The sequence below is a fragment of the Sturnira hondurensis genome, unplaced genomic scaffold (genome assembly GCF_014824575.4).
Source record: "Sturnira hondurensis isolate 20B ecotype Veracruz unplaced genomic scaffold, ASM1482457v3 Scaffold0020601, whole genome shotgun sequence".
In the NCBI taxonomy this organism is placed as follows: Eukaryota; Metazoa; Chordata; class Mammalia; order Chiroptera; family Phyllostomidae; genus Sturnira; species Sturnira hondurensis.
Window position 1 is genome coordinate 2,795,816 of NW_028093232.1, and position 12,641 is coordinate 2,808,456.

General features: G+C 59.0%; 1 protein-coding gene across 1 annotated transcript in view; it reads right to left on the reverse strand.

Annotated features, from left to right (window-relative positions):
• Positions 1 to 12,641, reverse strand: part of LRP1 (LDL receptor related protein 1) — a 79,568-nt gene that overhangs the window by 21,729 nt on the left and 45,198 nt on the right. Inside the window, exons 25-42 of the mRNA XM_037030030.1 lie at positions 11,082 to 11,286; positions 10,737 to 10,901; positions 9,856 to 10,100; positions 9,476 to 9,607; positions 8,987 to 9,214; positions 8,589 to 8,763; positions 8,403 to 8,497; positions 8,109 to 8,258; positions 7,794 to 7,934; positions 7,309 to 7,443; positions 5,457 to 5,588; positions 5,108 to 5,242; positions 4,788 to 4,917; positions 4,523 to 4,649; positions 4,029 to 4,180; positions 3,810 to 3,934; positions 3,099 to 3,476; positions 1,269 to 1,458 (exon numbers count right to left, since the gene is read on the reverse strand). Of these exons, the coding sequence (XP_036885925.1) occupies positions 1,269 to 1,458; positions 3,099 to 3,476; positions 3,810 to 3,934; positions 4,029 to 4,180; positions 4,523 to 4,649; positions 4,788 to 4,917; positions 5,108 to 5,242; positions 5,457 to 5,588; positions 7,309 to 7,443; positions 7,794 to 7,934; positions 8,109 to 8,258; positions 8,403 to 8,497; positions 8,589 to 8,763; positions 8,987 to 9,214; positions 9,476 to 9,607; positions 9,856 to 10,100; positions 10,737 to 10,901; positions 11,082 to 11,286 (3,040 nt within the window). The remainder of the gene's footprint in view (positions 1 to 1,268; positions 1,459 to 3,098; positions 3,477 to 3,809; positions 3,935 to 4,028; positions 4,181 to 4,522; positions 4,650 to 4,787; positions 4,918 to 5,107; positions 5,243 to 5,456; positions 5,589 to 7,308; positions 7,444 to 7,793; positions 7,935 to 8,108; positions 8,259 to 8,402; positions 8,498 to 8,588; positions 8,764 to 8,986; positions 9,215 to 9,475; positions 9,608 to 9,855; positions 10,101 to 10,736; positions 10,902 to 11,081; positions 11,287 to 12,641) is intronic.

Consider the following 12,641-nt stretch of genomic DNA (forward strand, 5'->3'; position numbering starts at 1 on the left):
TGGTAAGGCTCCAGAGATGGATGTGGAAGACCTCAGGGCTGGTGAAGCACTCCAGCGGGTGTGACAGTGTGGTCCCCACACCACCTGCACTGGATTGTGATTCCAGGTCCTCAGTACCAGGGACTGATGGCTTAGGCCTGGGGTGGGGCCGGGGAACCAGCGATCCCCAGGGCGGCCTCGTGCCGCCTGGAGTTTGAGAACCACCAAGCTGCACAGCAGCCAGTCCCGTCTCCAGCTTGCTGAGCACCTGCCATGCTCCTCCCCCAGGGCCTCTGGGCAGCTCCTCTCTCTGCCCAGGCGGGACATCTCTGATGTTCTGGCCACGGAGTTGTGTTCGACCGGTGGGCTTATAGAGCTCGTGTTCTGGACTCCTTGGCAACCTCAGCCCAGCCTCCTAGGCCGTCCTCAGGCCTGCACCACCTGCCCCACCCCCATGGGAACGATTTCTTTTTAAGGTTTTATTTATCTATTTTTTAGAGAGGGGGGAAGGGAGGAAGGAAGGAAAGGAGCAAAACATGGATGTAAGAAACAGCTGCCTTATGTATGTGCGCCAACTGGGGACTGAACCCGCAACCCAGGTGTGTGCCCTGACTGGGAATCAAACTGGCAACTTCGTACTTTGAGCCACACCAGTCAGGGCCGCACTGGGATTTTTTGATGAGGTGTGGGAAGTCCCTTAAGGCCTGTCTCTGCCTGGAGCTCCCCCGCCTGTGGCTCTTTCCCAGAGCACCCCCTTCTGTTCTGCCCTTCCCTGGCCTTTCCACCCGTAGGCCCTGTGCCAGCCCGCCGCCTCCACAGCGCCTCTCCGTCATCACAGCAGCCCTGAGCCGCTGCTCAGTGCTTCCCACAGGCAGGGTTTCTGTCCCTGGCCAGGGGGCTTGAATGGGCCCAAGTCAAGGTGTCCACACAAAAGGTGCTCAGTGAACAGCTTTTGCCTGAAGCTGGGAGTCTGAGAAACGCACAGGGCCAACTACATGCCTGAACATGGCTCTCTGATGAACGAATCAAACAATCAGCCAGTCAGAAGGCCCTCCACAGCCCCCGTTCTGATCCTCCCCAGGGTTCAGGCTCTTGAAATACCATCATCCTCATATGACAGAGGAGGAAACTGAAGCTCGAGAGGTCAGGTAGCTGGTCCAAGTTCACATAGCAAGGAAGCGGCTGAGTTCAGGTTAGAGCCCCCCTCTTCTGCCCCTCCTGCCCAGGCCCGCATGGGGCAGTTTCTGCCCCTCTGTGAGTGCCCCCCTCATGCCTCGGAACTAACTCACTTCTGGCATTCGTCCAGCACAAAGGCCCTCGGATGGTCGTCTCCCGACATGGTGATGACTGTCTCCCGCTCGAAGGCCCCTGTGCGGGTCTGGTCCACCGTGTGGCGGGTGATGGTGGACGTTGTGTAACTTGTCCAGTAGAGAGTGTCCCAGCCACGGTGATAGGCCAGGCCTTCCACCGAGCCCACATCTATGAGGAGAAAGGAAGAGCCATGAGTTGGGATGGGGCCAGAATGCGGGGCCAAGGGGTGCGCACAGATAGCCTGGGGCATCCATGTCCCTGCCTTATGTTGGAAGAGATGTGTAGGACCTGGGGAGCTGGTGGGGGCACAGCCCCTGGTGCCCCCAAACCCCGTGGGATCGCTGTTTCCCACCCGAATGATGCACAGGCTGCCTGCAGGACCCTTCTTCCTGCACCCCCCACTGCTGGGCATGCCCGATTCCAAGCTGCAGCCAGACCTCCCTGGAGCTCGGGTTCTGCCGTGTTGGGTGTGAACTGGGTTTCAGTAAATCAAATCCTACTTGGGCAGGACTGGGGAGCTTCTTAATTAAAAAAGACCCTGAACTAGATCATTTTGTAGACATCTTAAACTCAGGTGAAAGGATTTTAAAAAAAATTTAAGACGTTATTTTTAGAGAGAGAAGAAGGGAGGGAGAAAGGGAGAGGAGAGAAACATTGACGTGCGATCAGTTGCCCCTCACACGCCCCCAACAGGGGACTTGGCCTGCAATTCAGGCATGCATCCTGACCGTGAATCGAACCAGAGACCTTTTGATTCACAGGCCAGCGCTCAATCCACTGAGCCACACCATCCAGGGCTCAGGTTAAAGAATGAAGTGCACAGTGAGAGAGAGACAGTGCACTAGTCTTTAAGAGAAAAAGACTTTGGGGTTTTAGGGGCCTCACGCTGTGTGACCGCACGGTTGCCAGAAGGCCTCCTTAATGGAAGCACTGTAGCCTGAACAATGGCCCGAAGGGAGGGAATGCTCTGCCAGTCTCTCCCGATCCAGCCCAGATTGCAGAGTATCGAGTTCCGTTTCGGATACTACATTTTTACACAGACATGTGGACTGGACTACGTGAAGCAGAAAGTTTCCAGGGGAGGCTGAAAAGACAGGTCTGTTCTTATCACCACCGTATACCCGACACCTAGTTCAGTGTCTGGCAGGTCTTTATGGGTGGGGTGAATGAAGAAACGAATGAGCGAATAAATGAACAAATGAATGAGTCGAAGGACCTGGGGGAGGGTGGGGTCCCAGCCTGGAGAAGACAAGACCACAGGGGAACAAATAGTTTTCAAACAGCTGAAAGGCTGTCCTGGGACGACAGTTGTGGTGCCCACCACCCTTTCCAGAACAGGCACCATGTGTCCTGTGCTGAGCTATGCGTCCAAACCTGCTGCCTCAGGTGTTCCTGTCTCTCTACAGGCAAGGGATGGAGGCCTGGGGAGCACAGGCCGCCTGCCCAGGTGACAGAAACCCTGTGTCCAGGCGTGAACCTGGCCCAGCTCTGCAGCCCATGTGGTGAGTGCTGGACACACAGAGAACAGCTGGGGCCATTTCTGTGCGGCCAGGGGGCGAACCAGGACCAGAGGGGGATGCAGAAGGGGACCAAGGCTGCATCCAAAGGAGAAGAAATGTTTCAGGAACTACAGTGGGCATGGTGTGACCCGCTGGCAGCCTGTCACTGCTGGCAGGGACCCGAGGCAGACGCGAGTCAGAGGGGCAAGGGCGGGCTGGCTGAGGGCTGCCAGCTCTTCTACCCAGAGTCTGGGCTGCTCCTCCTTCACCCCGCGCCCCTCCCTGGGAAGATTCAGAATCTGGGCTTACTCTCCACGATGGTGACCCTCCCTGTGCCATCGTCGTTGATCTGCTGGATGTTCCCAAAGTGGATGTCACTGAAGAAGATGCGGTTGGGGGTGCCTGGGGAGGTGCCTGCTCGGTAGTCGAAGGCCAGGGCGATGACGTTCTTCATGTGCTCGGGGTCCTCGAAGGGCTGCACAGGCGCGTTGAGGTTGCGCTCATCCGACAGGTGGATGCTCTTGAGGATCGTGCGCTCTGAGTAGAGCAGGTAGCCGGCGTACTCGCGGCAGGACGCACCGTCTTCTGCCAGCATCCCGTGGGCACAGGCGCAGGCCCGCTGCCCGTTGCCCCGGTACAGGCACAGCTGCTGGCACCCGCCGTTGGCCGCTGCACAGACGTTGGTGCCTGGGGGGAGGACACAGGGGAAGGAGGGGTCACGGGGGACAGGCCTGCCTTGGGGAAAGGCTCTCTGGTGCTCTGTCATCTCCGCTGGGTGGCACCCTGCTCTGCCTTGGGATCCCCAGTTCAGACGGCGCTCCAGGCCCTACCGCAAGCGCCAGGTCGGTCCTAGGGCTCCTCAGCTCCTGCTCTCCACCCTTGGGTCCCTGGGGCCGCTGGAAAGTGCCCCTCTGGGTCTTACTTCTCCCCCAGCCCCCCTCACTCTGGGTTCTCCAGGGTGCACATTCGGAGGCCTGGGCCCTTCTGGCCTCTCCCGCCAAGCCCAGAGCCCGGCCTCACCTTTCTGCCGATCCCGGTTGAAGACCTTGATGTCTTTGAGCTGGACGCCGATGCCTGTCCGCAGGGGCACAGAGTCGGTGGCATTGTCTTTGCTCCCACGTTTGATGGAGCCATTGGCGTGAGTCCTGGTGGAAGGGAGGGGCCGTGATCCAGACCTCTGCTGGGGTCAGGAGGGAGGGGACGGAGAGCAGAGGGGCAGGCCGGGACAGGAGGCCTCACCTGTCACTCCAGTAGATGAAATCCTCAAACACAGACACGGAGAACATGTCCATGTTATTGCTGGACAGAACCACCTCTCGGTTCTCTCCTGTCTCCAGGTCAATCCGCTCGATCTTGTCTGTCCGGGCGTCACACCAGTACAGCTTCCCGTCCTACGGGCCGGAGGCACCCACCTCACTTCCAGGGCCCTGACCCCCTACTCATGCCTCCTCCTCCTTCCTCCATTTCCTCCCAATCTCTGACCTGCCGACCTCCAGAGTTCCTGCCAGTTCCCACTTCTAAGTGACCCTCCCCCACCATATCTGGGTCGGCAGGAGTCCTACTCTGGATGGGGGCTGGGCCAGAAGACCCCATAACTCCCTGTGTCCACATCTTCCTACCCAATGGGGAGCCACTGCAGGGAGACTCACAGAGGGCAGGGCATGGGGTCAGGGGAGTTTTCACCCAGGGCACAGGGTCTACCCCTCGACCGCTGGGCCAAGCCGGTTCCGAACCTGGTAGTCCACCGAGATGCCGTTGGGCCAGCTGATGCTGACGTTAACCAGCACCACCCGCTCGGTGCCATCCAGCCGAGACCGCTCGATACGCGGGTACTGGCCCCACTCAGTCCAGAATAAGTACCTGTGGGGCGGAGGAAGACATGGGGCTCCATCACCAAAATGTGGAGGAGAGAGACCCTTGTCCATGTGGGCTGTGGCCAGAGTGACCAGACCAGACCAGAGCCAGGAATGGGGACTGGCCGACTGTCCAGCTCCTCACCCCTTCTCTGGGTGGACAGTGATAGCCCGGGGCTTGTCCAGACCCTGGGAGATGACCACGTAGCGGAAAGAGCCATTGAGCCGGGCGACCTCGATGACGTCGAAGCCCTGGTCTGTCCAGTAGATGTTGCCTGAGGAGGAGGAGGTGGGCACTTGGTGGGTGGGGTGGGGGCACGAATACCTGGTCCCCTCCCAGCCCTCCGTTGCCCCTGCTGCCCCCTATCTGCTTGTGCCTGCCCCTTCTCCTCAGATCCCTCCTTCTGCACCCACTTCCCACCATCCTCTGCCTCACCTGGAGCCCCACATTCTGCCATGGCTCACCTGCAATCCAGTCCACTGCGATGCCCTCCACACGCCCAATGCCATTGGTCACCACATCCTCGCGCCACGTCTGATCTCGCTTAGCTCGGCTGATGGTGCTGAGGCCCATGTCCACCCAGTAAATGGTGTCATTTTCTGGAGGTGAAGAAGCCAATATGGGATCAAACTCGTGTCAGGTCGGGACAGAGGTGAGTGAGTGCTGGGGCACAGGGGGCTTGGAAAGGCAGCTAGAGAGGGGTGGGGGCAGCTGTGTGTGAGTGCCCTGTCCAGCTGAGGTCAGGCCACCTGACACTGGACCCCCAAGAGCACAGCACCCTCAAAGGTCATGCCCTGCCACCAAATGGCTCACCTGCATGGAAGTCGATGCCGACAGCCAGGGAAGTCCCCGACACGGGGACCAGCGCGTCTGACTTGTCATTGGGATCCAGGGGGATTCCTCGGATTCCCTCATGCACAGAGTACAGGAGAAAAGAGCCCACACCTGAAACAAGAATCCTTCAGGCATGGGCCTCATGGACACCTCTTTGAGAATGGCTTCTGTCATTCTCAAACCTGCATCCCTCCTTTGCATCCCCTTTGATATCTTTCTCCCAGCTATCATTCTTCCCTCTCCATACACACACACACACACACACAGACACATAGACACACACACACACACACAGACACACACACACAGACACACACACACACAGACACACACACACAGACACACACAGACACACACACAGACACACACACACACAGACACACAGACACACACACACACACACACACAGACACACACACCCCCCAGCCTGGGCTGGGAGTCAGGAAAGGAACATGCGCTGGGAAACTACCTGCAAGACCTCTAGCGTCCCACCAGAGGGCAGCAGAGGCCTGGCTGTCTCTCCCTATGCTCCGACCTGGGGTCCTGCTACCCTTGATAAAACCCTGCACCCCTCGAAGCATTACGGAGGATCTGGGAAGTTTCAGACAAGGTAATCATACTGCAGGACTCCCAAATTTAGATTTCCGCCCAAGTTTCCTCTTTGTCCTCTCCTATCTCTAACACCCGAAACTCAACATTCCCAACAGCTTGCTCCTGAGCCAGCCTCACGCTGGTTTCCCATTTCTTACGAGGCGTCATATTCACGCATTCCAGAACCCTCTGTTGCCTTTATCACTTGATACAGTGTGTCCTCAAATGAATCCCCAAATGGGCCAGGTTGCTTAGGCTCCATGAAAAAAAAAAGATTCATGGTTGAGTGAGTTGGGGGAAACTCCACTAGTCTTTTCTTGAAAAATGTTCAGTGCAGATGAGCAGATTCAAGGCTCTCAGACATTCTATAGCAAGAAACCCAACTTTTAACATTTTGTTCAGTCCCGTGTTAGTTTCTGAAACATCCACCCACATCAAAGAGGCAGGTGCCCAGGAATGCACTTTGGGAAACGCTGTCGGGGGCAGGCTCTCACAGAAGCCACGAGTTTTTGTGAAACGTCTCCGGGTTCTATCCCTTCTCTTTGGTCCCAGCCCAGGCCCCATCTCCTAATACCAGGGTTACTCTGACAGTCTCCTAACAGGTCTAACTGCCTCAGTGTCTCCCTCCCCCATTCAGCTGGCTCTGTGCAGCCAGGTTAATCTGCCCCAAACTGGGCTTTCCAGGCAGACCTGGCTGAGACCCCGTGGTCCTGCCTGTCCTGCCCTCCTACACAGCCCATCACCATGACTCCCCTACACCCTGCTCGCCATCTGGGCCTGTCACCTCAGGGCCCCCCACACACCCTCTTGCTGCTGGACCGTGTGCCTGGTATGTCAGCCTTTCTCCTTTGAGCCACACACTCGCACCCCACTCGTCCAAGACAACCTAGCCCACAGCACACCCATTCCATGGAGGCGGCCCTGGCACTGCCTTTTGACGTCTGTTTCTCCAAAATCCTACTGAAATAGGAGCTACTTCGTGATCCAGTGTCACCTACATATCAGCCCCCCTTGTGGTTGAGGCTGCAGAGCACAGGGACAGGGACTGTTGTCCCCTGGCTGCCCCCGCAGCACCCAGCACAGAAGGGCTTACTTACTAAGCATCCAACTCAGAGGCCCTTAATAACACAAGACCAGAGCAGTCCTACTGGCACGGTGAGGACAGGAGCGGGGCTACGGAGCAGGACCAATGGGTGCCGGGGACCTGGGACAAAGTGGGGAGGGGGGCAGAGGCACTGACCTTCACAGGCCTGCTGGCCACTCCGGAGGCTGTAGCCGGCCGTGCACATGCAGGAGCGGGTGGACTCCGATGTGGGCAGGCAGAGCTGGGAGCAGTCCCCGTTGTTGACACTGCAGGGGTTGGTGCTCTCGTGCCCTGAGGGGGGGCAGCATAAAAGGGTTAGCAGCCCTCCTTGGGACCTCAGTGTCCGGCTCGTGCTGCACAGGGAGACACTGTCTCACCCTGTCTCACTGTCCCAAAGGACCTTGTGGGAGTCACCACCCAACCCTGCTGTCTCGGCCCCAGTGCAGTGGTCAGGGTGGCTGTGAGCCTACATGGTGCTTCAGTGAGAATCAGAAAGGGGAGCCCCTTTGCACAGCGAGCGGAGCCCATCCCATTTTCGTTCCCGCACACTAGCTTGCCCAGGGGCTCCTGCAGCCACTGCTGGCTGCAGCCTTGACCTCTGACTCCCATCCCACACCCTCTGCCCCTTGCCCCTGGCTCACCCAGCTGGATGCTCTCATCATAGACCTTCATGTGCATCACGAGGGTGGTGCTGTTCCGCAGAACCACGGAGCCCGAGCCGTCAGCCTTGTTGCATGTGCCCATTTTCTCCGACACCTGATCTGCCCACCACAGCTTGTCCCCTGGAGCAGCAGGGGGCAATGAGACCCTGGGAAAGGCCCTCCACCTACCCCGCCCAGTTTTCCCGAAGGGCCTGGCAGGTTGAGCAGGCTTCCCCCGGGCCAGCTCCCACCTTCCCAGCCAGCCCAGCCTCGCCTGGCCTGCTCCTGTCCCTGCTCCCAACCAGTGGCCCTCACCCATGATGGCCAGCGCCGTGGCCTTGCCCAGCTGGTTCCGCATGGTGTCAATGACCTCGAGCCCACTCCCATCCAGATTGCAGCGGTTGATGGTGTGGTTCCCGGAGCTGATCCAGTACAGTTTGCTCTCAGGGAAGTCAATAGCCAGGCCTGGAAGAGGGCGGGTGGGGAGTATGACACCGGCCCCAGCCACTGCTCGCCCAGGAACGTGCGAGGGGCATGTGGTTTGGGCGGGAGGGTGGCAAGGACACGCACTAAGCTAGGAGTGCGGGGGGCAGAGGGGCAAGTGCATACCCACAGGGCCCTTCTGGCCACTGAAGAGCAGGGTGCGGTTGCTGCCGTCCATATTGGCCATGCTGATGTTGTCGCCATCCGTCCAGTAGAGCTTCCTGGGGGAGGGAGGGGTGTGGGCAGGGGAGGCTCAGAGTCCTCTTCTTCCCCACCCGCACCCACACTCCCGAACCCCGGCCTGAAACCCACCCACGAAGCGGGTGGACGACCACACCGTGGGGCTGCTCCAGGCCCTGTACCACCGCGTTCTTGAAGGAGCCGTCCAGCCGGGCCACGTTAATCTGCTTCTTGTTGGTGTCATAGCTCGTCCAGAACAGGTTCCGGGACACCCAGTCCACAGCCAGCCCATGGGCATTTGGCAGGTCTGGGGGCACAGTGGGGAGGCAGTGGTTGGGGTTTGCAGGGCAGAGGTCGGGGGTGGGGGCAGCCTGATTTCTGCGGGAACAGGGATCAGAAAACTGGGCTGGAGTGCTTCGAGGACCCAGGGGGACACGGGAAGTGGGCACGGGGGTGGGCAGGGTAGGGAGCGAGGGCGGGGGGGGAGGAGTGCTCCCTCCCACAGGGGCCTGGCAGGGTCCAGACGGAACCTGCAGAGACGACGGTCTCCACGCCAGTGCCGTTGATGAAGGCCCTCTTGATGGCCTGTGTCCGCACGTCGGACCAGTACACGCGCTGCTCGCGGGCATCGTAGTCCAGCGCCGTGACGTTGTCGATGTCGGGCACCGTGAAGGAGATGATGTAGTTGTAGTAGGGGGCGTCCAGGTCCACTCCCCGGATCTCCATCTGACGTGCGTACAGCAGGAACTTCTTAAACTCTGTGGAGCACGGGCAGGTCACTGCGGGCAGCCCCTGCCTCCGTGCTTCCCACCCAGAGGAGGGCCCCTCCTGTTCCTGCCATTCGCTGCTGACCCTTGGCAATCAAGAAGTGCCCCCCAGGGTATGGCCCCCTGCCGGAGCCCCAGCCTTCCCCGCCCTAGAGGTGGGCCCTGGAGGCTCCCCGACAGACTGAAGCCTGGGCACTGACCCCTCCTCTGCAGCCTCAACCTACCCCTGGCCCTGCAGGGGGGACCTCCTACCATAGCAGGTGGTGTTGTCCTTGTGGAGCTTCATGAGGTGGGGACAGGCGCAGGACACTGTCCGGTTGTAGTTGATAAGACACAGGTGGGAGCAGGGGCCACGGCCCCCATTGGCCTCACAGGGGTTGGGAGCTGGGTGTGGGGGGCGAGGAGATACGAGAACAGCCTATGACTTCCAGGCCCCTCCCTGGCCTTTCTCACCTGAACACCCCTTCTTCACCCCTTTTCATCATCCCTGTTTCAGTGCCACCTGCTGCCAGCCCTTCTCTGTAAGCAGGCTGCCCCCCCACCCCGTTCCAGCTCAGACCCCCACGTGTTCCCATCACCCTCTCCTCTCCTAAGGGCCTCAAACGAGGCCGAGGGCTCCTCCGGGCCCTTACCCATGGGCTGTCGGGAGGGGTGGTACACCTGCAGGTCAAAGGGCTGGGTATTGGTTCTCTGCACCACGGTGACATTGTGGCCAGTCCACTTGTTGGCCTTGGCCAGCGTGTTCGTTCGCCAGTCTGTCCAGTATACCTCCCCCCCGTACAGTGTCACTGCAAACGGGTGCGACAGGAACTCGTGTCCCCGCAGCACCTCCATGTGGCCGGAGCCGTCGTAACGGGCTGAGTAGATGGCATCTGACCTGAGAGCGTGGTCAGGGCAGAGTGAGGGTGCTGGTAGGGATGGCAGCCTCAGGGCGCCCTGCCCAGGGCACCCCGCCCGGGCCCTGGCCCACAGCCCCCACCTCAGCACACTGCCAACCCTCCCGCCAACCCTCCTGGCCAGAGAAGGCAAACAGAATGACGGAGCAGCGGGACCGTGTGGGGCCCGATCTAGGGCCCCAACCCCCAGTCACCAACTCCCACACTCCTGGCACTTCTCCCCAGGGCAGCCACTAGCGCACAGTGCTTTGGCGAAGGTTAGAAAGAGGCACCCCTCTCTGCGGAGGCCAATTAGAGAAAGTTCCCCCTTTCCCCGGGCAGACAGAGCCCCGCAGGAGAGTGCACGGATCCGTGAGGGCAGGAGGTTGCACTTCAGCCCTCGGAGCAGCCTGACTGCTGGCCTCTACCTTCTTCCATCGCCACCTGTCCCCTAGCCCTGTCTCTCTCTTCCTTGCAGCCCTGTAGTCCCGCCCTTGGCTGCCCTGGTTCTGGATCTAACTCCTTCAAGCCTTCTTATCACCCTCCCCACTGCCAGGTTCTGGGACCCAGGCTCCCCCCCCCGGCCCTGGAAGGGAGGGGCAGATGAAGACCTCCCAGGGCTGGTGGGGGGCACTGACCTGGCGTCGATCCAGAGGATGCGCTTCTCTAGGTAGTCCACAGTGAGCCCGTTGGGCCAGCCGCCTGAGCCGGTCTCCCGGTGGATGGTGCGGCGTCCAGCCCCACTCATGGAGGCTGCCTCAATTCGGGGCAGGCTGGCATCCCAGTCTGTCCAAAACAGGATCCTGGGGAGTGGGGAGCAGGTCAGGAGGGCCAGGGTCAGGGGCCTGGGGGACGGGTTGTGGTGCCATCCTGGGGAAAGGGCTGAGGGGGTCGAGTAGCACTGAGGAGATGGGGGTCTCTGGCCGGGCTGAACGAGGCTTTGGGGAGCCATGGGCCAGCACAGGGCTAGGCAGGGTCCTCACCCGTCCCGGGGATCCAGTGCAATTGCCCTTGGGTGCTCAATGTCACCAGCCAGCAGGGTGGTCCGGAGGGTACCATCCAGCTTGGCCACCTCAATCTGGTCCAGGTTACTTTCGACCCAGTAAATGTTGCCAGCAATCCAGTCTACTGCCAGGCCCTCAGGTGTGGCCAGGCCATACTGAATCACCACCTCGAAACTGGTCAGGGCTGGAGAAGAGAGGGTTGTGGGAGGTTAGAGTCCCATGGGGTGGGCTGGACTGAAGTTGGTACATCCTAGGGACCCTCTGTGACCCACCCCCAACTCTCACACCTGTCAATACCTCTGATGAGCCCCAGATTCAACTGGGGTTCCTAGAACCCCACTCTCCTCACCCAGGTCCCCCACTCCACCAGGAGGTCAAGCAGGAGAGAAGCCTGGCTTCCAGAACCACGGAGGAGGGGATGTGGCTACCATCTCTGCTTGCAGCTCTCTGGAAGGCTGACCCATGCAAGGAGGTCAGAGCAGAGGGTGGAGGCTTTGGCGGACAGGCCTTGACCCAATATAAGGATGACAGACTTTCCAGAAGTCACTCCATAAACTGTCTTGGAGGTTTTCTTATGAAAAAAATGTATTTATATGGACCTCACTATTAATAATGTTTTAAAACAATTTTATTTATTTATTTTTAGAGAGAGGGGAAGGGAGGGAGAAAGAAAGGGAGAGAAACATCAATGTGTGGTTGCCTCTTACACGGCCCCATTGGGGACTTGGCCCACAACCTAGGCATGTGCCTTGACTGGGAATCGAACCTGCAACCCTTTAGTTCACAGCCTGTGCTCAATCCACCCAGCTACACCAGCCAGGGCTGGACCTCATTATTTTAGAAACTGTTGCAGTGTGAACATAATCCCGGTCCACTTAGCCATTGCCTTGCTGATGAACATTTGACATTTGACACTTGAGGTGCTTACTACAATTGATACAAACTCCTACAGTAAGATGTGCTTCTTTCAAGTCTTTGCTCGGATGTCACCTTTGCAGGGAGCCTTCTTTAACCATCTGATTTAAAATGTCAACCCCCATTTTCCCCACCAGCCTTGCCTCCTTTCTTTCGATCCACAGCGATACCCTCTTCTGTCCCACCGCACAGGGCACCAGCTTTTTTGGGCTGGTGTTCCCACTGGCACGGACGCTCCCTGAGGACACTGTGGCCTGACTTGATCGCTGCTGACCCCCATGGCCCAGTGTGCACAGCGGTGTGGACTGAATGGAGAAGTCTGTGACAGGCCAGGCCGCCTTGGAACATAGGCAGAGTTCAGGTACCCCCAACCTGAAATGACTTTTTTACTTTCAAGCCTATAATTCTAGGATTTGGGGAGCTGAGCTCCCGGCCCTCTCAAAGAAAGGGTGATCATTTTGTTAATTACCAGGCTGGCAGCTTTGCTGACGATAATTACGGGGCGTCAGGCACTGAGACCACAGCAAAATCTAACCTAATTAACGCTAGTGTGGGGGATGGGGGAGTGAAGGGCTCTGCTTTGGGCTGAGCACCCAGGTGGCCCCAGGCCGCACTTTCACCCCG